Source organism: Centruroides vittatus, unplaced genomic scaffold, assembly GCF_030686945.1.
Source record: "Centruroides vittatus isolate TY-2023 unplaced genomic scaffold, ASM3068694v2 scaffold_769, whole genome shotgun sequence".
Taxonomy (NCBI): domain Eukaryota; kingdom Metazoa; phylum Arthropoda; class Arachnida; order Scorpiones; family Buthidae; genus Centruroides; species Centruroides vittatus.
Window position 1 is genome coordinate 4,881,271 of NW_027122717.1, and position 26,537 is coordinate 4,907,807.

The 26,537-nt window shown below is 31.7% G+C and overlaps 1 protein-coding gene across 2 annotated transcripts in view; it reads left to right on the forward strand.

Moving 5' to 3' along the window:
* Positions 1-6,101: 6,101 nt before the first annotated feature.
* nop5 (nop5 ribonucleoprotein) overlaps positions 6,102-26,537 on the forward strand; it is a 33,287-nt gene continuing 12,851 nt past the window's right edge. The window contains exons 1-9 of one of the 2 annotated variants that reach the window (XM_067288057.1): positions 6,102-6,294; positions 16,431-16,507; positions 20,165-20,217; positions 20,323-20,447; positions 20,926-21,062; positions 22,485-22,549; positions 23,015-23,149; positions 23,266-23,411; positions 26,144-26,270. In XM_067288057.1, coding sequence (XP_067144158.1) covers positions 6,250-6,294; positions 16,431-16,507; positions 20,165-20,217; positions 20,323-20,447; positions 20,926-21,062; positions 22,485-22,549; positions 23,015-23,149; positions 23,266-23,411; positions 26,144-26,270 — 910 coding nt within the window. In that variant the 5' untranslated portion in view covers positions 6,102-6,249. The remainder of the gene's footprint in view (positions 6,295-16,430; positions 16,508-20,164; positions 20,218-20,322; positions 20,448-20,925; positions 21,063-22,484; positions 22,550-23,014; positions 23,150-23,265; positions 23,412-26,143; positions 26,271-26,537) is intronic. The other variant, XM_067288058.1, reaches the window with a different exon arrangement.

A 26,537-nucleotide genomic window follows, 5' to 3' on the forward strand; every position in this document is an offset into this window, starting at 1 on the left:
AACCTTTGATAGCTCGAAATGGTCGGTGGTCTGCCTAGAGACAGGAAACCGACCAATCAGGAGCTGGAGATCCAGGGGAGAAAGATCTTATAAAAACCTGGATCTCAAGGGCAAAGCAGACTTGTCTCTGCCTCCCTTGTGAAGACTTTTCTCTGCCTCCCCTTGTGAAGACTTCTTCCCAGCTTCTGTCCGTGTCAACCACTGTTCAGACTTTCCCCAGCTAACAACTATAATCAACTGTCCAGACTTTTCCCTGCCTCTACAAGTGGACACCATCCGATTGAACTTCGGGCTTTCACCATTCGTCACAACCTCCCACGGTCGAGCATCAACTGTCTGCCCCGGGGCCAACAACCGAACCATCAAGAGCAACCAGAAGACAAGACATGCAAGACACACTAGATTGTAAGACTTAGTGTAAATAAACGGGTTTGTTTGTCACTGCAGCTATTTGCCTCACTTTCCTTCACCCCACATACGATAAGTCCTGACATTTGGAAATCTCGAATTCGGCAACCTCACACCTGGAAGTCGGCGGCCTTACATTTGTTGTCTGTCCATTGAAATTCAGCCAATGTTGGAATATGAAAAACTACGTATAGTTGAACTTGTCTATCCGGAATCTTGCGAGAAAGGAAAGTAAATTCGAGATAAACAGGTTTCGAGGTATAGAGATTTATACGTTTGCATTACACGGAATATAGGAGAAGATTATAAAGCTACGAAAGAATGGAGAGCGCTCGGGAAAATAGGTCCTAATTAAAATTACCGTCAAGAGATACTATGGAAAACCCTTATATTGTGTGACAGGAAGCTGTACACAGCTTAGACTTAACGCAGTTCATGTTATTCAGGTTTTACTGTACTGTACGTAAAAACGACATTATAAGGAAGCAGGAGACAACTTCAACATACATAGAACGCATTGAATTTATTTATTATAACATTCAAACTGATTTATGACTATTCCCAATCAAATTTTATACGTAATCTAATAAAGTAATTTCGAAAAATCTCACGTTTGAAATAAAATTCGAAATCTTAAACTATAAATTTAATATAAACAAAATTTAATATAAATTTAATATTTTATCGCCGATAATTTCATTTTGATTTCCTATAAATCATAAATAACAATTTACTTACTTACCGAAGTTCATTTATAATGAAAATTCTTTCGGAAAATCTCATAAAACGCAGGAAAAAACGAGAAAATTTCCATTTAAAGATGGCGACCAACAATAGAAAATTCGAACAATTAGTTTGTTTCGAACGTTCAACATTCGGTAAATACGTCACGCGTTACGTCAAAACATTAATCGATTTGAAATATTTTATTTCAAAAGTTAAGATAATTTTGTTTTTATCACTAAGTTCTACGATCCTGTGTTATATTAATATAATAACAAGTTGAAACCAAAACTGAGTATATTATAATCATATTGCTAAGAGTAAAGCCCTTCAACTCGTACTTAAATTATAAAAATATTGTTATATTCGGAGTTAAGTACTACATTTACTACTTAAAACTCTGATCTTACCTTCTTTATAATAATTAAATAAAATCTACAAATTAGCTAAATTCGAGATGAAACAATCTAGATTTATATCACTTATTTTATTGCCTAAATGTCAAATCTAGGAGCAAACAAAACAATTTAGATTTAGATGAGAGAAATAGATTCTAAAGTAAAGTGACCAGATATGTTAGGTTGAAATGCGGGACGCTTCTGCGTTGTCGGAGCTAAAAATGGAGTGGACCTCCAACATACATATAATAATAATATATAATAATGAAAACAAATTCATTAATAAATAATTTAGTAAAAAAATATATAAATACATAAATGCATAAATAAACTTAAAAATTACTCTTTATAGAAAAAAAAATTGTTTTTTTTCCACAACTTGATGGTGCTGCTTGTATATTCGACGCGGTATGCCTAGAATGGCCATTAGGGGCGCCCCTAGATATTATTTAAATTAATAATAAATTCAGTATATTATTATTGTAATAGGAATTTATTATTGAATTATTGATATGAATTTATTGTTTATACCACGGAATGACACCGTGTTGCTAGAACGCCCACTAGGGGACGTCCCGGGCTACTAGTAGTAAAAGAAAACGACAACTTTCTGCTCTTCACCAGTGATTCTCAAAGTGGGGGTCGCGAAAAATATTTAGGGGGTCGCTGAAAAATTGATGCCAGATCAATTTTTTTTCAAACATTTTATAAATTTACTATAGATTCATGTTTAGAAATAATAGAAATAAAAAATATATAAAATAATTTTTACTTAAATAAATTGCACATAAAAATAATAAAAACAATATAAATATTTTAATACAAACCTAATATTCATAAATTTGTGCGCTATTGGGGAATCCCCCGAGTTCCACTCTCAGCCTAAACTATGATAGAAGAACATTGTCATTTGAAACGGTGTTCGCTGGCAGCGTTGCGTCTGTAGGCAAGTCGAGTTAGAAATACATTAGAGCTGTAACCGATCAACCGAACGCTTTTCAGTCGGCAAATCTAAATTTCCACTAGTGCTGTGGCGCTTCAATATTTGGCTATGTCTTGGGCTACTCCAATATTATTTTAGTTGGTATATGTTTTTAGCTGGCAGCACTGGAGCGACCATGAGAGGGTACTTAACCCCAAGGTCCTAGAATATATTCTAGGACCTTGACTTAACCCTCTCCCTCCGGGATGTTTTCCTACACATACTCATTCTTCGGGAGTCCTTTGAAATTTTTAAGTGCAAAAGGGGGTCGCGGACCAAAAAGTTTGAGAAACACTGGTCTATGGCATTTCTGTTATCATATTTTTCTCCAAAATTGCATTAAACAAACATGAATTTATAAGTAGTACAGCGCTACGACGAATTGCTACCTTTTGCTGATTGATTCGTGTTCGGAAATAATCTTATTTTATACGAATCAATAAAATGCAGCGATAATTGAATAAACGTAAATTTTGCGCTTTTTTCTAAAGCTTTGATCAGACCGCGTTATATCGAATCAGGGTTAATCAAGGGTGCGCGAAACGAGGTTTCACTGTACTAAAAGAGTTATTTTATTTTATACGAATCAATGAAATGCAGCAATATATTTAGTATCATTAATTTTTACGATACTATCTACGAGTGCGTCTGTTTGCGCAGTTTTTCAACACTCAGTCTGAGGAAAGATTGTTGTCACTAGCGTTGCTTTTAAATACTTTGATGAAATTAACAACAAGAGATTTTTAATAAAGTAATTAACAAATTTGCGGAAAAAATCGCCGAATAGAGTTAGTTTATAAAAAATTACAAAAACAAGTTTTTATGTTTTGTTTCATGTTAATGTAGATACATTAGAATTTCTATTTTAGAATTAAAATAAATAAATTGTTTACTTTTGCCATTTTCAGTATTTGTTAAAATTTTTTTTATTGAAACGCAGCTTTCCTATCATCAAATAACATAGCATGCCACTTTTTTTTTGTATTTAACTCTTTCCGCCCTGTGAACACTAAGTGGGCCTCCTTAAGCAAGCCCATTATGGGTTTGGCCAGGCCCACAATGGGGCGGCCGGGTGGTGAGGGACTGGACCCGACATCTGGACGGACCACCCCCCGAAAAATTACTGGGAGTTTTTCGATCCGTCGGGAATTCGAACCCGAGTCCCCCAGAGCGTAGTCTGCCACCTTGACCGCTTGGCCATCCGACCCACGCGGCATGCCACTAGAAAACAAGTACGTGGCTCCGAATTATCGGAAGTAATCAATATAATTTGCAATAAAACGTATTATAATCTTCAAAACAAGCGGTTTATCTCTCCTTATGAAGATTTATCAAGTTAGTGTAATAATATTTATTTAACACTTGTTTTTTTATATAAAAAAAACTACTTTGTAAATTTATTAGTGATGTAACGAATAGTATATTTGGCCTCAGCCGAATACCGAATATTCGGCCAGGAGTGTGGCTGAATGGCCGAATATTCGGCCAAACTATTCGGCTTGATTAACGCACGTACGAAAATTGGCGCGCAAACCGCATTATGGCAAGGATCGCGCACTCTGCTCTCTATTGGACCGCTGTCACTACGATTTTTTCTTCCATTAGGTCTAAATTATTTAAATTAATTAATTAAATTATAATTATTAAAGTTAATGTGAGATGGAGCCTAACGTCTACCTCTAGTGCCGAATTGGTTTATAATTTATGTAATAGCCGTAAATAGCCCGATATGATTCGGCAGTTGTTGGTATTTAGATGTAAGTTATAACTTATAAGTTATTTTATTTGCAATCGATCTTTTTAACGCTAAAATTTTGTTTTTACTACGTATTTGTAGACTGAATAGTGCCCTAAGGATATACTTTAGTGGGGACATACGGTCTAGTTTCTGCCCAGTTGTGGAACAGTTCAAATATATTATTGGGGGTGTTCTATTTGTGAAATTTTGTGATATTTTGTTGCTATTGTTTTTGTCAATATTTTTAAAATTAACATGATTTCAAATGTTATCTTTTGCATATAATGAAAAATGCTCATTCTTTGCTTTATATATAAAATAAATTATATATTAGTTACTCATCTTCTAGAAATAGATAAATAATTCTTTCATTAAATACGATAAGTTTCAATAAAACGTTTCGTAAATCATTTTAAAATATCGTAAAAAATATAAAAATATACGCGAATACGAATATAACATAATTAACTAAACAATAATATTAATGCCCGATACATTCTAACCTACACGCCATCAATGCCGTAAGATATCGGGCTAGATAAAGGCTATAATATTATTTAATTACGAAATAATTTAATACTAGAGTTAGATGCTATTTCTTATTAACTTTAATAATTATAGTTTAATTTTTAGCATTAATAAAAGTTACCAAAATGATTAATTTACTGTGTTTTTGTTATTTCTTACTCCTGTTTTTAGGTTTTTTTTTTTTTTTTTTTTTTTTTTTTTTTTTTTTTTAACTCTTTCCGCCCTGTGGGCACTAAGAGGGCCTCTTTTTTAGTAGGCCCATTATGGGTTCGGCCAGGCCCACAATGGGGCGACCGGGTGGTGAGGGACGGGGCCCGACATATCCGAACGGACCACCCCCCGAAAAATTCCTGGGGATTATTCGACCCGTTCGGATTCGATCCCGGGTCCCCCAGAGCGGTAGGCTGCCACCTTTACCGCTCGGCCATCCGGCCGTCTCCTGTTTTTAGGTATTCGGTATTCGGCCGAATAGTGACTAAATATTCGGTATTCGGCCGAATAGTGATTTAAATATTCGGTATTCGGCCGAATAGTGAAAACTAGGCCGAATAGGCCGAATACCGGGTAGTAACCGAATATTCCTTACATCATTAAAATTTATAGATCCTGATTAATATCCTGTGGTGTAGACGGCCGGATGGCCGAGCGGTAAAGGTGGCAGCCTACCGCTCTGGGGGACCCGGGATCGAATCCGAACGGGTCGAATAATCCCCAGGAATTTTTCGGGGGTGGTCCGTTCGGATATGTCGGGCCCCGTCCCTCACCACCCGGTCGCCCCATTGTGGGCCTGGCCGAACCCAATGGGCCTACTAAAAGAGGCCCTCTTAGTGCCCACAGGGCGGAAAGAGTTAAAAAATAATAATTTTCGGGCTAGAAATGAGGTAATTGTTAATTAATTAAATTGAGGAATTTGGCATAAAGATAGGTGATTAAGATCTAGGACCTTGGATTAAGATGTCACCATGTACCGAGATTAATTTTTAGAAATTAAGTTTGAATTTGAAAAATTAATTTAAAATTTAAGGAGCAAAATAACAGGAATGAAACTCAAGAAATAAAATATAAATAAGTAAATCAAATACTCGTAATATTCAAAATAATTGACTAAATTTCAGAACAGGTACTATGAAAAATGTTAGAAACGTTTAAAAATAATAAAAACAAGATTTAAAATTTCCAATTAAAAATAATTTTTTAATATGCAAACTAAAAAGTTAAAACTTTAAAAAGTGTTTTAAAACCATCATTTAATTTACACGAGTTGGTAGTGGCTATTTTTAGGCTGAGTTTTTAAATTGGTAGGATAATCCGATAAACGATCTGGCAACACGTCTTCGTTTGATTTTTTTATATCCACGCTTTCGTATGTAACACGTGCATCGCATCGGTTTAGTTCTCGCGGCGATTAAGTTTCGAGTCGTAGAATACCAACTTAGTCGTGAATGAGAAGGTCTTTTATATTTTGATCGAAGATGTTAGTTTTGTTTGAATCTCCGGCAGGATATGCAATATTTAAGGTAAGAATCAAGCAATAGTTAAACATATCTAAAACGTACCTTTCTTTTGTGTCGCTTTTGTATCATTGCATTTATATTTGGAAGATAATTTATTAAAACAGTGTAAGGTAAGTTAATACCACTCAAATTTTGTTATTCGCTGAAACAATTACAACAGAAAAGCATACAAAGATTAAGCTAAGTGCCAGATCCATTCAAATTCCGGTTAATGTTACCCTAGGTATCGAAGATGGCGGTTCATCTCCGATTACAGCAATCAGAAGACAGGGAACAGTGGGGGGACACGTTCTAACCATTGTGCAAATTAAGGGAATATGAATTTTTTAATTATGTTATATTAAAAAGAATGTATATTTAATAGTCATTCGGAAAACGCACAACGTTTTTCTGGACGACCCGTATATAAAGAGCTATAAACAAAAAATCATAGGACTACTTACGGATTGTGCCCCGGTCGAAATGCCATTACTTAAGCTTACCGCCATCGTGGAGGTACACACTGGACGGCGGATGCATACAAACCGTGTCACGTGACCCAATTTCAATGTCGATCTGTCACGTGACTAGGTCTCTGATGCATTTCCGGGCAGCTTTTCTCCTGGCGGAAGAATCCTTCTCTTTGCACTAATCACGTCATAGAGCAAACGACGTCTTATTATTAACACGTGATTAACTCTTGTCACTTCGAACAGCTCGCAGACTACAGTTTGACAACTTTGCCTAGTTACGCTTCCATAACATCGTAACGTTCTATATCCAAATCCCAGTTAATATTTGACAACGACGATTTATTTTTCGATGTTAACTCTGTAAAAACAGAACAAATGAAATAATAAATAATCGAATTACTTTAAAATTCAGATTAAATGCTATAAAACTATAAATTTAATATCTAAATTTACAAACATGTCTGTCTTATATAACTAATCTCTCTAATTTTAAAATCTAAAGTTATATGACAATAATATATAAACTACTGTATGTAAGATGTGTGACAACACTACATAGAGACTTAAAATAATTTATTTTATTCCCAAACAATGTCTAGTCAAGTATTATTTGATAATGGGCTTGGTTGAGAAAAACTGTTTTTAGATTAACTGAAATAAAGCAGATATATTTTTTTGCGTTGACATTATAATTAACGTGACCAGACGTCCCGTTTTGAACGGGACTGTCCCTTTTTAGAGGTACGAGTCCCGGTGTCCCCAAAATGAACTCTGGGACGCAAAATTGTCCCGTTTTCTGAAACCGCGCGAAAATTTGAGTAGTTGAGCCGGCCGGACGCAATCGGTGTGCAAGAGCAAACCGCGTCGTCGGTTGACACGACGATAGCCGAGAGTGGCGAAGACGTCATCGCTCGCGCTTTGTTGACTAATTGTTTGGCAGATTTTTCGTTCGCCCACTTCTCGATATTTGTTTTGTTGTTGTTTGATGCTCGTGTACCTAGTAAATAACTTAAACTTCTTTTGTTTTGGAATCATAAGTTAAAATGCCGAAACGCAAGTGTACGTTCAATGTTAACTTACAAGCAATATATCCGTTTATCAAGCAAATAAATACTCCCTCAGATGTCAGATGTGAAAAGTGTCGTACAGAATTTAGCGTTTCCCATGGTGGTGCCAGTGATATTGAACAGCATTTAAAGTCTGAAAAACATAAAAATGCCGATTGTACCGCCGCTTCGAGTTCTTCGATGTTAACCTTTTTCAAGAAATCGGACGCACCAACTTTAAAGGATTTGGATATTGCCGCGGCAGAAGGCGTCTGGGCTTATCACACGATACAAGAAAATCACAGTTTTCGCTCTAATGATTGTGCGTCAAAATTAATTCAATCATGTTTTGATCCCAAATTTACATGCGCGCGTACGAAATCAGAAGCTATTGTAGTAAATGTTTTGACGCCTACAGCAATGAAAGAATTAAAAGATGATCTTGATAAGTCCAATTGTATTACAATACTAAACGACGCTTCAAACCCGGTAACAAGAAAATATACCCTATTCTAGTGCGCTTTTTTCAACCTTACGTAGGTGTGCAAGTAAAAATTTTAGATCTCCAAGACCAACCAGGTGAGACTTCTGACATCATTGTCGATTATTTAAACCAAGTGTTGACAGATAATAATTTGACAGCAAAAGTCGTGGCATTTTGCGGAGACAATGCCAACGTCAATTTCGGAGGTGCAGCTAGGCGAGGAACTAACAATGTGTTAACGAAATTGCAATTATCACTGAAAAAGCCATTTATAGGTATTGGATGTGGAGCCCATGTAAATTTACACGATTCGAGTTGAAGCTATAAAGGAGTTTTGCGCCAAAACTGAAACGGAATATCAACAAATGCTCGGCTATAGCAAAACTAGATGACTTGCTCTTATGCCTGCCTTGGAAAGGGTTTTAAAAATGTATCAGCCATTAAAAAACTACTTTTTGAGTATTGAAAAATGTCCCCTGTTACTAAAAAACTTTTTTGAAGATCCCACATCCGAATTGTGGCTTTATTTTTTACACGCTTTGTCAGCAAGTTTTCATCAAGCTGTATTGAAACTGGAAGGTCAGACTGTATCGGCAATTGAAGCTGCAAAAGAAATCAATCAACTAATAGACAATTTGACTCAGAAACAGACCAATCAGTTTCTTCCATTTATGGTCCGTCAATTAATGGTGAAATCGAAAGATAATGTTACTGACATAGATGAAGAGTTTGTGAAAAGGGCGGCTACAGAATTTTATCAAACAAGCCGTGAATATCTGGAGCAGTGGACTTGCTTTCTTACCAAAGAAATGGAGATATTTTATTGGGCAGATTTAAAAAAGGTCCCCGCATGGGAAGACGTTCAAAAATCTCTGGATGTATTAATTGAAAAGGAATATATTGACTGTAATAAAGATGCAGAAGTTTTTGACGAATTTTCGTTAATTTGTAACTACATTACATCGGATAAAGTAACCGAATGGAATAATCTAAATGTTTCCACGGAAACTCGTTGGGTGGAAGTATTCAAACACTTTCGAGCCAACAATCTTCAGCATGAAAACTTTTCTATTTTAATTGAATATATTTTATGTTTGCCTGCTACAAATGCTCCAGTAGAAAGAGTATTTTCTATGATGAACAAATTGTGGCCATCTGAGAAGACCCAGTTACAAATTTCAGTTCTAAAGGCGATGTTGATAATTAAGGTGAATATAAAAAAAACGTGCCAAGAGTTTCATTCTTACTTAAAATCATCACCAGCTATATTAAAGCAAATTTGTTCCTCTGATAAATATAAATATAACTAAACGTTTCGGGTATATATATTTTTTAATTCGTAACTTTTAAGCTAACTGACTTTTTCTGAATAAATAACTTTAAAAAAGTGTTTTTTTTTATTGACTACCTGTTAATTAACCTAAATAAACCAATGTCCCGTTTTGAGTCAAAAAATAAATGGTCACGTTAGTTATAATCGACGTTCTTGAATTGATACGAAGATTTAAATTTTTTCAAATCTGAACTGATGAAAAGGTTATCTACAAAAATTATCAAAAAGAAGTAATATGTTATTTATAAATTAATTTCATTTTTTTTTTTCGATTTAGAATTATCGAGGTTCAGTCATTAAACTGTTTCAAAATAATTGCAGACGTTTCCTCTCGATGCAAAGGAGAAAAATCAGAAGGCGTAAAGGAGTAATAGTTATAATAGTAGTCTACTCTATATGGCTAAGAAAAGTTGCTTAACGTAACCCAATCTGTCGATATCCTTGTAGATAATAGGCAGACACAGAATCATAATGGCGCAAATTACTCAATAATATTTATACTGTTTGTTTCTTGTAATTAGGAGCGCATTCCCAAATAACTGTTCTGAATGTAATCTTCGGGTCTATACAGACCTTACAATTTATTGTTTTGCTATATTTTTAAGATAATTACACAATTTCTTAGATGCACCAATAAATCTGGTCATATCAGAAGTGTTTGTGAACATTCTAGTTTAAATTTATCATCCAGCGTCATTATTTATTGTCAGTTACTTCTTTGATATTATTATTGATTCTAAATTCTCCGTTACAGCTATGTACTGTATTATCTCTATTCTTAAACAGTATATACCACATATTTCATTTTATCTTTATTATTAATTTATTGTTTATGATCCTTAATATGACGTTAATGATATATATATATATGGATATACGTATGAAAATAGCAATAAAAGTTTTTAGATTTAAGGATGACAAATAACCAGCCAAAAGCAATATGATGGTTTTTCAGCTGTTTATTTATTTACTGATTCGCTGTTGTATTAATTTACTGTATTTACTAAATACATTTTATTAAAACAGTTTTTATAAATCTTAGAATAACTTTTATTGGTTATTTAATTAATAAGACTATACATTCGATTTATTATAAAAATCGAATGAATCGTTTTATTAAATAATTAATGTATATGTTGTTTTTATGTATAAGCTTTTAATTTAAAACTGATCGTTTACATTTCTTCATAACTACAATTGGATAAATATTTCTTCATTAAAAATATGGAGTTTTATTCAGCAAAAGATAAAAGAATTCTCAGTGGATAATACGACTACTTTCGAATAGCGACTGTAATTAGATAATTAGACTTGTAAAATCATTAGTTTATATATTAGCAATTATTCTGAATTATGCCACTACAAACAATGAGCAAACAATGAGCTCGAATTCGAGTCGTTTTCAGGCGAGATACGTCCCGCTATGCTAACCCCCTCCGGCAAAACCGAACAGTTCAATCGAAAGACAAAATTGCTTTGTCTTCGCCATCTGTTAGGCCTACACATTAGCGATCGTAGTGTAGCATTATTTTCGGAAGTTCTGTTTTTGTTAAATTTAAACATTAAGAATCTGAGTAGATATCTAAAAAGGTTGTTATTCACTCTTTAAATACATTTCACAGGAAACTGTTGAAGTGTCTTTTAATAAATATTAATAAAATTTAGTTAATAATTACACTAAAAGTATACAAACACCGTATTAAATTTGTAATATTCACTAAAACTACTAATCGGGGTTAATAGCAATCAAATGTCATACTATTTTATATTAATTTAACATAAAAAAGCAAATTTTTAGTAGTGAAAGGGTCGTGGAGGAAGATAACGATATTAAATTTAGAATAAATTGTAGAATTTTCGAAAATGGGAGAATACTTAAATGTAAATATTCAAAATATTATAGCAGAATTTAAACGTTTATGTGGTAATGTCTGGGCTACAGAAGAGATTTATATGCCTTTTATTTTGGACATTGATAAACAGGTAGCTAAAATAGTAGAGATGACGAAGAATTTTGTCGTATGGAAGACAATAATTTGATTACAGTTATTTCAGACAAAAAAAAAAACACTTGTCTGCTTAAAGAAAAAGAAGTCGATAACGCAAACACCGACTGTGAATCAGGATATTCGAATGATTATGAAAAAGCTGATAAGAATATAATTAAGTTTACAGCTAGTGATTCCTGGGATGCTAAATTTAAAAAAGAATACAGATCAGTATCTCATAAAACTACAAAACTTGTAAATAAAATAGAGTAAACGAAAAGGATATTTTAATAAAAGCAGCGCAAATTTCAAACCACAGTAAACAATTTATTGCCATCTTATTCGCGTAACCTTATATTCAATACAGATGATCAGTGTGGTTTTTTCATACGAAATGATTTCACCAAGAACACTTTCATGTAAAGGAGATAAAGTACTATTTGATTTGCGCATTCTCCGAGTAATAAAATTTCACATTCCTACACTGTTTAATATTTAATTAATGCTAACGGACGAGTTGGAGGTAATGTATTTACTTGCTTAAAGAGGATCACGGAACCTTTGGACCTAGAATTAAAAAATCGCTGCTGTTTAATGCCTCAAACGTTACTGTTACAGCTACTATAAATAACTATTACAAACTATGTAAAAGATATATTAGCTTCAAATATAATAGAAAACTCATTATTAATAATTGACTCGTGGAGTGGGCAAACAAATATTAATATTTATAATACAGTATTTCAAACATCTATAAATCAAAATTCACACAAAGTACCAATTATTCCACCAAAGTGTACATCCATCTTTAAATGTTGGATTTTATAGACAAGTAAAACTTTTAGCTAAAGAAATTTTAAATGATATACAATTATTTTGTAATGCTTCTTCAATGAAAAATGGCATAATAAAATTACATTCGCTTTTCATCAATTATCTGCGCCAATATTTAATAATTTGATTAAATATGGATGGTTTTGCTTCTAGACTCGTACATGAAAAATGTGAATTTTTAAATGTAAAACATGTTTTTAGACACTGACAGTTTAAATTGTGTTGAGAATAATTGCCAAAATCTTTGATTTGTTAAATGTGCACCATGTCAACAAGTTCTTTATTTATTTATTTTGTTTTGTTGAAAAATATTACGTAAATAGTTGCCCATCTAATAATTTGTCAATGTATTTAACTTTTCAGTTAAATACATCCAATAAAATGTAATTACTTATTATGTTTCGATTATTTTTTTTATATTTATTCTATTATTACTTTTATATTATATTTTATTGTTAAAAGTAGTGTATATATATATATATATATCTAATCTTTCATATAACATTTATTTGAGTTTATTCCTTATTCTACTCTGTAAATGTAATATAAGACACTCCAACAGTTTCCTTTCAGTTGACAACTTTTTGTTGATGGCGTTACTTCCAATTTCTTTCAATGCTGAATTATTTTTGTATGCTACTTAGTGTTAAAAGCTGCAGGTTTTTTTGTAATTTAAACCCTTAGTGTCACCGTTGGTAAACCCTTAGGTATACCAACGATCAAAATCTGCTGACAAACGCATCTTTTAAAGACGATTAGGATCAAATTTTGTTGTACAAACTTTTCTTGATTCTAATGAATGCACTACTGTGCCTTTTGTTTTATATTTCTCATTAATTTAACATTATAACCGAATTACTTTAAAATTTAGATTATATGCTTATAGTTATAAATGTATTATCTAAATTTACAAACATGCATGTTTTATTTTTAATTTTAAAATGTAAAGTTATTTAACAATAATATATAAGTTACTGTATGTAAAATATGTGACCAATACTAATTATTGTCGTATAACTTTAGATATTAAATTTATAGTTTTATAGCATTTAATCTGAATTTTAAAGTAATTTGATTACTTATTATTTCATTTGTTCTGTTTTTATGGAGTTAACATGGAAAAATAAATTGTCGATGTCAAATATTAACTGGGATTTGGATATAGAACGTTGCGATGTTAGAAAAGCATAACTAGGCAAAGTTGTCAAACTGTAGTCCGCGAGCTGTTTGAAGTGACAAGAGTTAATCACATGTTAATAATAAGACGTCGTTTGCTCTATGACATGTTAGTGCAAAGAGAACGAATTCTTCCACGAGAAGAAAAGCTGCCCGGAAACGCGTCAGAGACCTACTCACGTGACTGAGTGACGTTGAAATTGGGTCACGTGAGATGGTTTGTATGCATCCGCCGTCCAGTGTGTACCTCCACGATGGCAGTAAGCTTAAGTAATGGCATCTCGAACGGGGCACATTCGGTAAGTAGTCCTATGATTTTTTGTTTATAGCTGTTTATATACGGGTCGTCCGGAAAAACGTTATGCGTTTTCCGAATGACTATTAAATATACATTCTTTTTAATGTAACATGATTAAAAAAATTCATATTCCCTTAATTTGCATAATTACCCTAACCGAATCTATTCTAATAAATTACCATAATTATTAGCAACCAAATTATTAGAATAAGTTAGGTTAGGTTAGAACGTGTGTCCTCACTGTTTCCTGTCTTCTGATTGCTGGAATCGGAGACGAGCCGCCATCTTCGATACCTAGGGTAACATTAACCCAAATTCCTAAGATTCATGATAACAGCATGGTTCTTGTGCCAAAACAATATACCAACATCCTTAGAGTTCTTTGTAATAGACTCTGCCATATAAACAGAATCTAGATTCTGGATTTAATTGTGATTTTCAAAACTAGAAGTTATTTTAATGTAAATGACAAATATGAGTAGATAAATAGATAAATTATTACCTTCTTACACTTTTACAATTAAGAACAATAAAAATAACAAAATTACAACAAACATTATTGCTGACGTTAATACATATCAATAACAATACCATTATTACAAAATGAACAGTGTGAAACACTAATTCACACTTAGTACAGTACATCAAAATTTGCTTTCATAAATGATAAAGAGATAAACATATGTCACAATATAAATAAGTAGCATTTTTAGGAATATCTACAAAATGGTTTCTCAAATTTTGACTAGATTTAAATTTAACAGTATTTGGGATAAATCTTATCTGTAATTTGATCAAACAATTACATTTACAAAGTAAATGGCATACAAAACCATCTGCTATTTCTTTGCACAAATTACATTGATCGGAAAAGTAATTGCAGTTATTCAGTTTCAAAAAGTAGTAGGTAATGTTGTAGTTTACATTGTAAAATAAAAATATGTATTAAAATAAAATAAAAATATGTTTCATCAAATTTACATGAAACTAATAATTTCTAGACAATCACTGTATGTTCTATTATTGTTGGAAGGACTGTAATCAGTAACAAGCTGCAAGTACTTGCTACAAGCTACTAGTGTTATAAGTCTCATAGCCTGTAATTTTTATGTAACAGGACCAGGTTTCATCAGATCAAATTCTGGAAAAAATTTAATATGGTCCTATTTACATTGTGGAAAGAGACAAGTTTGGAGTTACCATGGATGGGGCAGTATTATACTTAAGTGATGTACTGAGCTTCATGTTCTTACAAGGGATTCCATTATTGCTAGAAAGTAGACAAGGTTATGGAACTCGATGTGAGATGTTTCTGGGGACCTGTGATCTCATTGATCTCATTTTTGTGGACATTAATACCCACACACAAAGTTGTGCTTGACAATAACTTTCTTGAAAATGAAAATATTTGTTGTATGAAATGGTCAACAAGAATTCCAGACTTAAATCCTATAGAACAACGGTTCCCAACCGGTGGGTTGCCTTAGCTTTTTTGGGGGGTCGCCTTAATGTTAATAATTTATTTATGCTTGGCAACACGCAAGATATGCGACGTAATCAGCGGGCAGTCGGCGCCCACACTTCTCCTTATGCCTGATGAAATTCGACTGTGGCAAACTAGCCAGGTATAGTTGAGACCTCCGTTAACAAGGCCATTTTGAGCATCATACTTTTAGTGCTGCTTTGTAACCCCAATTCTGTTACTCGTGTCGCCGTAGCGGCGCCTTGATCTAGTTTCGTCGTTCCTTCCACTAGCTCTATAGTCCAAAGTTAAGCAGATGCAAGCTCAATCATCACATTAATAATTAATACTTAATAAAAAATATCATCACTATTGTTAAGTCCTAACATTTTTAAAAAACTAAAAAGAGTCACGATTAAAAAAGGGTTGGGAACCACTGCTATAGAATGTATGAGATACTGTAGGGAGATGAGTTACATCTTGTCAGTCATCACCAAGAACACACCAAGAGCTTCAAAATGCCCTTGTTCAAGAACAGAGTTTATTCTTGACATAGCTAATTAAGAGCATTATAACAAGCATAAACAATTACTGTTCAGCTTACACATATGCAAGAGACAACCACACACTATTAATTATTTTCTATGCAAAAAGATTTACAAAAATTTGTTTTTGGTTTGACATAATTAGATAATTTTTGCTTTTTAATTGCTTTGTTCCATTTGTATATTAAGTTTCACCTTGTTCTGATTACTAGTTTGAGATATGGTCCAAAGTAATGGTTATGCATAAATTGTTTTGAGTATAATTTTGCATGTTTTTCATAGAGAATGTGTAGATATATTTTTTTTTAATGTGGTTATTTCTAATTTGTTTTCAGTTTATGTTAAAAAATATTTATCCTAAATAAACTATGAATTTAGCTATACTACATGGACCTAGTTGGTATGACTTGTGAGTTTATATAGTATAGCTAAGTTCATAATTTAAAAATAATTAGCTTAAATTTAAAAATGAAATTACTAAATTACTTTAGCATATACATTTTTTCTTTTTATGAATTCAGTTGGTAAATGAGAAGAAACTACAGGAAACTGAGAATCTATTTTTAGATTTTGAAACTCCTGAAAAAGCAAGTAAAATGTAAGTTGATTAGTTCATTTTCTAAATATTTTATTTCTAGATATTAGCTAAATATTTGTGAATGTTAATGTTCTTTTCATGCTGCATGAATGAATAGTATGCAGGTATCCCTCATATAATGCGGTAGTTACATTCTGAAAAAAAGTGCTGTATTATGCAAATCTGTGCTATACGAAACAAAGCACTGGTGCAAAATATTGGTTTCAAAAGTTAATAAAAGTATACTATTGTTCTTTTACTTATTTGTACTATATATTAGTACACGGAAAATTAATCTCCACTCTTTTCTGACATACGGAGGCTAGAAATTTCACAGAACTCTAATCTGTTTACTTAAAAACAAACCCGAGTAAAACAAAACATGTAAGGCAAACAGGTAAATTCTGAGAGAGAAAAATTTTTATTCATGTTACATTACCCAACAGGGGTAAAGTAACATACCTGTATTTAATTTATATGTATACAATAAGATTTATTCATTATAATTTCCTGTCTGTAGTCTGTGGAAGCAATTTTTGTTGATAAAAAATCACATAATTTGCATAAGTTTGTCATTAATTATTTGCTTTCTTGGTGTATCAGCAATAAAATTATGCAGCTTATAAGGATATTTATAGTTAAAAATGCATATTCTCAGATCTAAGGCTGAGACTCCACTAGCGTAAAAACAGCCGTAAAATTCCTCGCCGTAAAAGCTTTTAATCACGTGACCATGATATTTTACGCTTGAGCAGGTCGTAAAACTAACATAAAAGCAGGTTGATCGGTGTTCAACTTTCAAAGCAAATACGGTCGTAAAACGGTACCATCCACCAATCAGAAGTCAGTGAAATCTAGGTCATTGTGACACGGTGCGAAAATGGCAGAAAGCGAACTTTTGTGTACATTCTCTCGTGGCTACTTGGAAAAGAACTAGAATAGATCCAGAAAGATTTATCGAAAACATCCTAAAGTATTCATGTATCTACAACAAGAGATATCCTGATTATAATAATGAATGCCTAAAACACGAGATATGGACGGCCAAAGGAAAATTCTTTATTTGGAGGAGTATATAATAAAAAAGCTAAGCTTATAAGTGCTATATATTATCTTAATAATACGATAATAAAAGTTAATGTGTGAAAGTAAAGATATTATTTTTACTACATTTGTAATTATAGTACAGAAAAAACACATAGAATATAATCATTGTCTTTATGTCGATATATCGTGTATACAACCGTAATAGTACCGTCACTGTAAAAAGCTTCGCTAGCCGGACCTCCACCACTATCAGAGTGCAAATGCGAATAGGTCACGTGATTAAATGCTTTTAATGCAAGGGGTTTTACAGCTGTTTTCATGCTAGTGGAGTTGCGGCCTAAGAAAGAAATTAAATAATTTATTTTAAATAAAAATTTAAAATTTTCATTGCATCAGTTTAATGGACTCTAATATGGGTTTCTGGTTAGTGTCCATAAAATGAAACTTGCATTCTGTGGAGCTTCTTGTCTGGGATTATTATTCTAATCTCAAATTTATACTAATGTTAAAGTAAATTCAAAACGAATGTAGTAAAAATAAATTACAGAATTGAAGAACTAAATAGAAAAATTTGTAATCTTCTGAAACATCCATTTTCAGTCATTAGAACACAATTAATACTAGCAGACTCAATTTTTCTTTATATGATCTTCTTTGCCTAAACTTATGCAAATTGTTTAAAAATAAAATCAAGAAAATTACAATACCACTTCAGTATGATCGTTGGCTTCTGTGCACGATTGTTTCCCTACCTGTTTCAATAAAGATGACATTGCATTTTGTAGTTTTGCAGACAACAGCAGCCACAGTGACTAAAAGTTGCAGAAGCAGCTTGGTCACACAATTGACATAGACACAGCTTATTGACCAATAAAATTGTAGTAATGGTGGCAGTTACATTTGACATTTTTTAGTTAGAAAACTTAACTAAACAGAGCTATCCTTTATATCTTTTAACAAAAAGAGAAAATCTTTAATTTTAATGAAGAAATTCTACAGGTGTTCATGATTATTGATCACTTCTGTAATCATAATTCCAATTTGGTGTTCCAGTTTGTCACTATTTTAAATAATCAAGATGACTTTATAAGATATTTGTAGAGGATGTACATATGTATGAGTTTTGGTTACATAAATTTCTGTAATTATTACAGAACATATTTCACACTAGATGTTAGTTGGTATTGATAAAGGATACTAATTAAGTTTCTTCAAATGTACCATATGGTTTTCAATGTTTTTGGAGGTGATGTTTTTTCCTTGGGCAGTAGACCTGGTTTCAGTGTACAGCATTCAGAAAAGAAAACTTGTTACTTCCACTGCCAGCACTAAGCGCACTATGTTTAAACTGTTTTCCATTGGTGCAACAATGTAGCTACTTTTGTGTGTTACCAATTTTGTTATGGAGAGAACAACTTTTATTTACTTCTGGATGAAGAATTCTCACAGACAATTCAAAATGGTATGAATCATATAATGTTATATAATAACTTTTTGGAATAATAGTAAGATCTTGTAAGAGTTGCTTTTCCAATATTTTGAAAACATGCACTAATCATTCAGTAATTGTTTTCTATAAACCCTCTCTCCTGTGCACCGAAAGAACTGGTACCAATACCCAAATTTATTTATTGAACTCATCTAACAGTAGTAAGACACCCCATCACATTTTATCATGTCAAGATGTCTTGATGTGTGAAAATTGTTTCTGATTATACATAGCAGATTGTAAACTGCACTATTGAAATGGAATGTTTTAACACACGATCTACAGATATTAAGCAGGAAAATTTGGTTTTACTGCTATTGTAGCACAATTTGTAAAATGAACCATGAGCCAATGTTACTGAAAATAAAATCTTTAATGCGATAATATAAAAACAAATTATAAAAATGTTTAAGCAAACAATTCAGCTTCTTTATGCAATGGAACAGATATGAAAAATCGTTGATCAAAAACTGTTCCATTACCTGAGGAAACTTGACTAATTATGTGGAAATGTTTGCTTAAACAATTTTTTTATGTTATCTCATTAAAGTTTTTATTTTGTAATAACATCAGCTCAGTTCATTTTACAATCTGTTCACAGTTTCTGGTATACTCTTGCTATTTATAGTTACTACTAGTATTAGTCTACTGGCTGACCAAAGCAACAAAAACTTTTCATCTCATCATCCAAAACCACTATTTGACCTGTTAAATCTGTAATGGGCCCAAATCAAAATGATTCTCTTATTTTGCCATGATATATGTTTTGCAAGAAGTAATTTTTTGATTTATTTTAAAGTTGCATTTGTTGGATAGCAATATTTTAAATTGACCAACGATTGAAGATGTTAATTTTGTGAATTTAATGGCATTTTGAAATGTGTTAGCTTTGATTTGTTAAATGATCCATGTAATAATTTCTTAACATTGTAGAGATGCAATGTTTTTTAATATATAATTTGATAGTGAGTATATGAAGAGATTTTCTGTTTAAACCTTTTTAACACTACTGAATTAACACATTAATGTGTGTTGATATTGTCTTAACTTATTATGTATAATATAGTGATTTATCTAAAATTTTATTATATTAGCGCTCTAACATTAGAAAAAAACTAAATAAATATATATAATTTTTACAGCATTAAATTGAAACATTTCGAGAAATTTAATGATTACGCAGATGCCGCAGCAGGTGAGAAATAATTGAATGTCTTTATGATAAAGTAGAATGTTTACAAAACACAGTAAGTGCCTAATTATATGTTTTTTTTTTTTTTTTTTTGTTTTTTACTTTTAGCTGTTTCTGCCTTAATAGAAGGCAAGATGAGTAAACAGTTGAAGAAAATGTTGAAAAAAGTTGTAGTGAAAGAAGCACAAGAGCAACTAGCTGTGGCAGATACTAAACTAGGAGGAATCATAAAGGTATTAACTATTGCAGTAAAATGATTCTAAATATATAGATACACAGTTCATAATTTATTATTTATCTTCAGAATACTTTACTCTAAAAGATAAATAGAAATTCAGTAGGCATCTGTTATTCTTATAAAATTCCATATTTCTGTACCTAAATATATAAATACAGAAACAGAAATTTATATCAAAATTTGATTCATCAGTTATATAAGAATATGTTGAATACATTGTCTTTGACTATCGTAAGTTTAGTTTGAACAAAAGAAATTTTATTAACTGTGTAATTATTCCTTACTTTTGTTTATGCTTTTAAATGAATTGCAGGAAAAAAATATATTTAAAATATACTGCAGTTCTTACTTAGAATTGATTGATTTGAATATTAGAGAGAACTTGTTAAAGTGTTACTATGTAATAAATTTAAAACATTGTTAATCTTTTATAATTAATTGATTGAACACTGAATTTTTTCTGTTTAAAATAGGATAAGTTGCATATAAACTGTGTTTCAAATACCAATGTTCAAGAATTAATGAGGTGTATTAGATCACAAATGGACAGTTTAATTTCTGGTATACCAAGTAGTGAAATGGCAAAAATGACATTAGGTCTTGCTCACAGGTAAGTAAGAAATTCATTTTTTTTTTTTTTTTTTTTTTTTTTTTTTGAAGTACAGTACACTCTTGTCAGTTTAAATTAATTATTGTATAGGGCAATTCAGGTTAGAAGAATATAAAGCTAAGGGAATACAGACAAATACATACATTAGATATAATGTATTTGGTATGTAAATTTATATTAAAATATGTAGTATATATTAATTTTATAGATTTGTCATATTTAAAAAAATAATTTGATTTTTTGATTTGAATACAGTTGAGCCCGAATAAGTCGACATAGGTATAACTTGACACTGTCGGTTAAGTAGTCAGTTTTCTGTGGTCCTGACTGACGTACATAGGCATTAAGGTTAAAAAACTCTGGTTTACTCAACACTGTTTAACTCATCACCACTGGATAAGTCAATATACTTTTGCTGTCCCACACTTGTTTAGACATCCGATAAGTCTGCTCCCCTCCTGAAAAAAATGAGTTCACACCGCACAGTGTGGTGTAAACTCATTTTTTTCAGGAAGAGAGTCGACTTATTTATTAATAAGTACTGTATGTGTTAATAAAAATGCCTTAACATTTTATGTATTTTTATATATAAAGTAATAACAAATAAACCAAAAAAAAAAAACAAATCTATATCAACATCACAGCAGAATCCAATTTTGCATTTTCTCACGTCAAGCATTATTTGTAGCGCCTGTTTCACATTTGTTAGAAGTGAGTGTCCAAAAGCTAACAACGCTTCCGCTGAAGGAAACATACAAACTTGTTTCTGAATTTGAATGTAAGAAAACTTCGCAAGCCAAATTTGCAAAACAAAAAACAAAACCTTCCAAGAACAACATTGGTGGAATCCTGAAGGAAAAAAGGAAATTAAGTAATTGTTTCTTGGATTTTTGTTGCGGCTGTCTCGAAAATGCCAGAGAAAGTCGCCATACAAAGATGTCGAAGATGCTTTCATACGTTAGTTAAGCAAATTCGTTTGTCGAATCTTACTGTTTCGGGACCAATACTGAAACAAAAGGCAATGGAAATTGCTGAGATATTTTGAGTAGAAACCAACTTTAGTGCTGGTGATAACTGGTCAGAGAGGTACATTGCACTACTGTATTTTCCTAATTGTAGTATTGAGGTTTTTTTCCAACTTCGCTTTAGTCGTCACATCAAATAACTTGACACATTTTCACTTCCCCTTGGGGTGTCAACTGTATTTATGGAAAGAAAATTAAATGGGTTCAGATTAAGCATAGTTTGGATTAGTGAGAGTGTACGGTATATTATTTTCAATGATTAAAATATTACATACTGAAATTCTTGATGTTAATTTCTCGTCACTACCTCTGAGAATTATATTCAAAAATTTATTTTTCCAAAAAGAAGAAAGTTTGTAAACTGAAATATTTCTTTTTCATTTTATTTTATGTACAGCTTGGCTCGATACAAATTGAAATTCAGTCCCGATAAAGTTGACACAATGATCATTCAAGCTATTTGTAAGTATTTTTTAACTATAATACAAATAATAATAAATTATTAATAACTTAATTTATTTCAATTGAAAGTGCTCTTAAACAGAAAAAAGTACAAGGAAGTTTTTTAATAGTTATTTTAGAATGGGAAATTATTGTTTTAGTATTAATAGGTTACAATAGAATTTTTTAATTGTTTAAAGGATTATAATTTGTATACAAAATTTATTAAAAGTGATTATTTCAATAAAAATGTTTAAATAAATTCTAATAAATGTTAATAATTTAACAGTTAAATAGAAAGTGGAGTGCATGAAATTCTCCTTGTGTAATTTTAGACTATACAAAGATCTACAAAACAACCAATATTACATTTAATAATAATAATTTTTTAATAGGTTTTTTTACATATAAATAAAAGCAAATTATTTAGATAATGTGTTATTTTATCTAAAAACAGCTAAAACAGTGTCTCTCTTTATATTCCAGCTCTTTTGGATGACCTTGACAAGGAACTTAATAATTATATTATGAGATGTAAGGAATGGTACGGTTGGCATTTTCCAGAATTGTCAAAAATTATTACAGATAATACAGTTTACGTTCTAGCCGTTAAAGCTATAGGTAAGTTAAATTATGAAAATTGGTTATATAAATTCATATTTTTCTTTTTTAAAGTTACTAATTAAAATTTTCATGTGTTGTAGTAATTAATAATTAATTTTTCAAATCCTTTTTAGGTTTGAGAACTAATGCTGCAGAGTGTGACCTCTCAGATATTCTCAGCTCAGATCTTGAACAGAAAGTCAAAGAGATGGCTGAAATATCTATGGGAACGGAAATTTCGGATGACGATATGAAGAATATAATTCATCTGTGCAACGAGGTTAGTAAATATTAAAATTTGTTATATTTGTCTAATTTAAAAATACAAGAAATATTGATTTTTATTTTAATTATGTAATATATGAAAACTATGGAATCATTATTATTGACCTGTAATAACATGCACTTATTTTTTAACATGCATACATGCATATCACAGTGATTTTTGTTGATTTTTTCACATATAATTATACTGCATATAATTGTTACTGAAATTTGACAATTTTGAAACAATCCTGTGCTGTCTTCTCTGCACTTGCAAAATTTTAACATCATCATGTCAACACCCTTCAAACATTGAAATGAAATGAGATATCTCCAGTCAATCAGTTGAGATTAGCACATGGCGACCAGAAATATGTGAGGAATAACACGAGACAGGTAAAGCAAGTGTTTTTTTCAAAGATTCATTTGTCAAAATTCGATTTTACAATATTCGTATTTCCAACTTACCAATGAGCAACGCATGCACAAATCTCGCACTACTGCCTGTTTGTAGAGAGTGTCACCATTTTGTATTTTATTGCGTTTTGGTTCTTGGTCTACTGACTACTACAAGTTTGTTTTTTTTTTTTTTTTTTTTTTTTTTCTTGCACGCATGATTTGGGCATCTAATACTCTGTGTCAAATTTCAACTTCTGACATGTACTGTACTTCTTCATACCTCTAAGCTGATAAGACAGCAGGACGTACGATTTTATAAACAAGACATAGTCTTGTCAATTAATATAAAAGACAAATCTAAAGGAAAGCGATGGAATTGTTTAACTGGATGCACAGGATAATGTCTTGTCCAACTAGCTTCTACAAAACATGAACTTCTATCCTATATCACTCCGTGGTAAAGTGTGACATAATTGTCAGGCAATGATAGTTGTATTACGGGGAATAATGCCTTCCAGGAGGTCTGTTTAAGGGTAACTAGCCCCTATTCAAGCATTACAGACGTGGAGAAAACCCAGAAAACTCCACGTGGCCGGCCTGTCCTGGCAAAGCTTGAACCCACGACCGAACTCAGCATTCAGGGAACGGAAACTTTGGCTAATGGTGGGCAGTTGTGGGTAATGCTCACACAATGAGAAATAACATTACACTGAGCCGGAAAACAGTGGGTCACTTTTTGTTTTCGCAAAATTAGCAGCAATGTCACTTGGGCATGCCAACAAAATCCGAGGCAATCGACGAAAACCGAGACAGATTTTTCATGGAAAAAATCGATGAAAACCAAGGTATTACTGTATTCTGAAGTAGAACGAAAATTGTCGGTAAACTCACAAAAGTAGTCAAAAACAAGCTACTGTAATTTTATTGGTCTATTATGGGGTCATGTGTTTCTGAGTTGCAACGCCAGAAAACAATGTGTGACCACAAGAAGACATGCACAACTCGCGCTTGTTGCAGTTGCAGTCGCCTGTGTGGCTGAAAACCACATGGTGTGACCACGGCTTAAGGAACATCAGCATACTCCAAGGCTTTTTGAGTTAAAATTCCAACTGTAGTAAGTTTTTTGTTCTAAGATCAATAAGTTCATCTTTGGTTAAGTCAGCATCTGTGATTTAGGTTACATCAGAATGTAAAGAATTGCAGATCTTGGTTCAATTTTCATGCCAATTTTAGGAAAATGTAACAGCTATAATATGATATAAAAGTAGTAGTTATTTTTATTGGTGACCACATGTACAGGTAATATTACCATACTTTATTGCAAACATTCATAAGTGAAGGAAATGTTAGATTTCAGTAAGAGGTTAAGAAGAATAAAGATAGAGTTAATTTTTTCCAATCTAAGCTCACAGACCCTCGTTTAGATTGAAGTGTCTCCATTCTATAAGAGAACAATAAACCAAGAACAAATCTAATCTGGTCAATGTCTTTGCTTTTACAGTAACACGTTTTCAGGTGTCACCTTATATATAGACTACCTTTTTTTCCTCTTATTTCATAAAATACAGCTGGGTTTCAGGACTGAGCTATTAGTTACAGATTGAGATATTTGTGGGGCTCTAGGCTACCATATTTGGGATACATTTCAAGGAATTCTGCTATACATTTTATAAAACCTATCTGGTGACCTGTTAGGTTATTGCCAGACACATGCTGTTTATTTGCAGTTTATTTTGTTTATTTATTTATGTTGTTGTTGTTAATTACTTTAATGAAAATAGCTTTCGGTATGAATAATCGTATTCCATTTGCTTAATAAATTACATCAATTACATGGCATTTGGCATATTATACAGAAATTGTAATCTCGGATAATTCAAAGTTGTAAATATTTCATCCCCGAATTTTGAACTAACAAGGATTTCCTGTAGTGGATTAACTAACTCCTTTGTCTCAGTGATTCGAATCACTGAGACAAAGGACTCAGTTAAACAATTTTCAAAATAAAAATGGGATTTAAATAAAATTAATCTTAAAAATTTTTATAATTTTTCAATTTATGTAATATAATTTTTATGCAAGATACTAGAGTTTTTGTACAAATCTTTGGTTGATTAAAATGTATTATTATTAGCTGAATAGTAAATTCAGTTTTTTTTATGTACAGTACATTAAATAATAAGGTTTAATAATATTTGTGTTTATTAAATTAATTTAATTAAAGGCATAATGAAAGAGATTGGAGAAAAGTTGATAAATTTAGAAGGATTATAGTTATTTATCTCTACTTTAAGAAATATTATTAATGATACATCTTAAATTAATAGAAATATAATTCTTTCATTTTAGATTCAAGAAATGCAGACATACAGAAGTCAGTTGTATGAATATCTAAAGAATCGAATGATGGCAATTGCTCCAAATTTGACTGTTTTGGTAGGAGAAATAGTAGGAGCTAGATTAATAGCTCATGCTGGTAAGTTTTTTAAATCATTTTAATATATTTGTATTAAAAGTAAAAACAATATATAAATTATAAGTTCAATAATCTTATGGATTTTACAATAATTTAAATTGAAATATGATGTAGTTCAAATTATTAATCATTGACTAATTTAGATTTAACTTGAATATTTTTTAACAAAAGCAGATTTAATATTATTACTGATAATCATGTGATCCGTAGAGCCTAATATTCACAAAAATAGAGTAAAAGAACAACTTTGTAAAATTTCTTGGATGT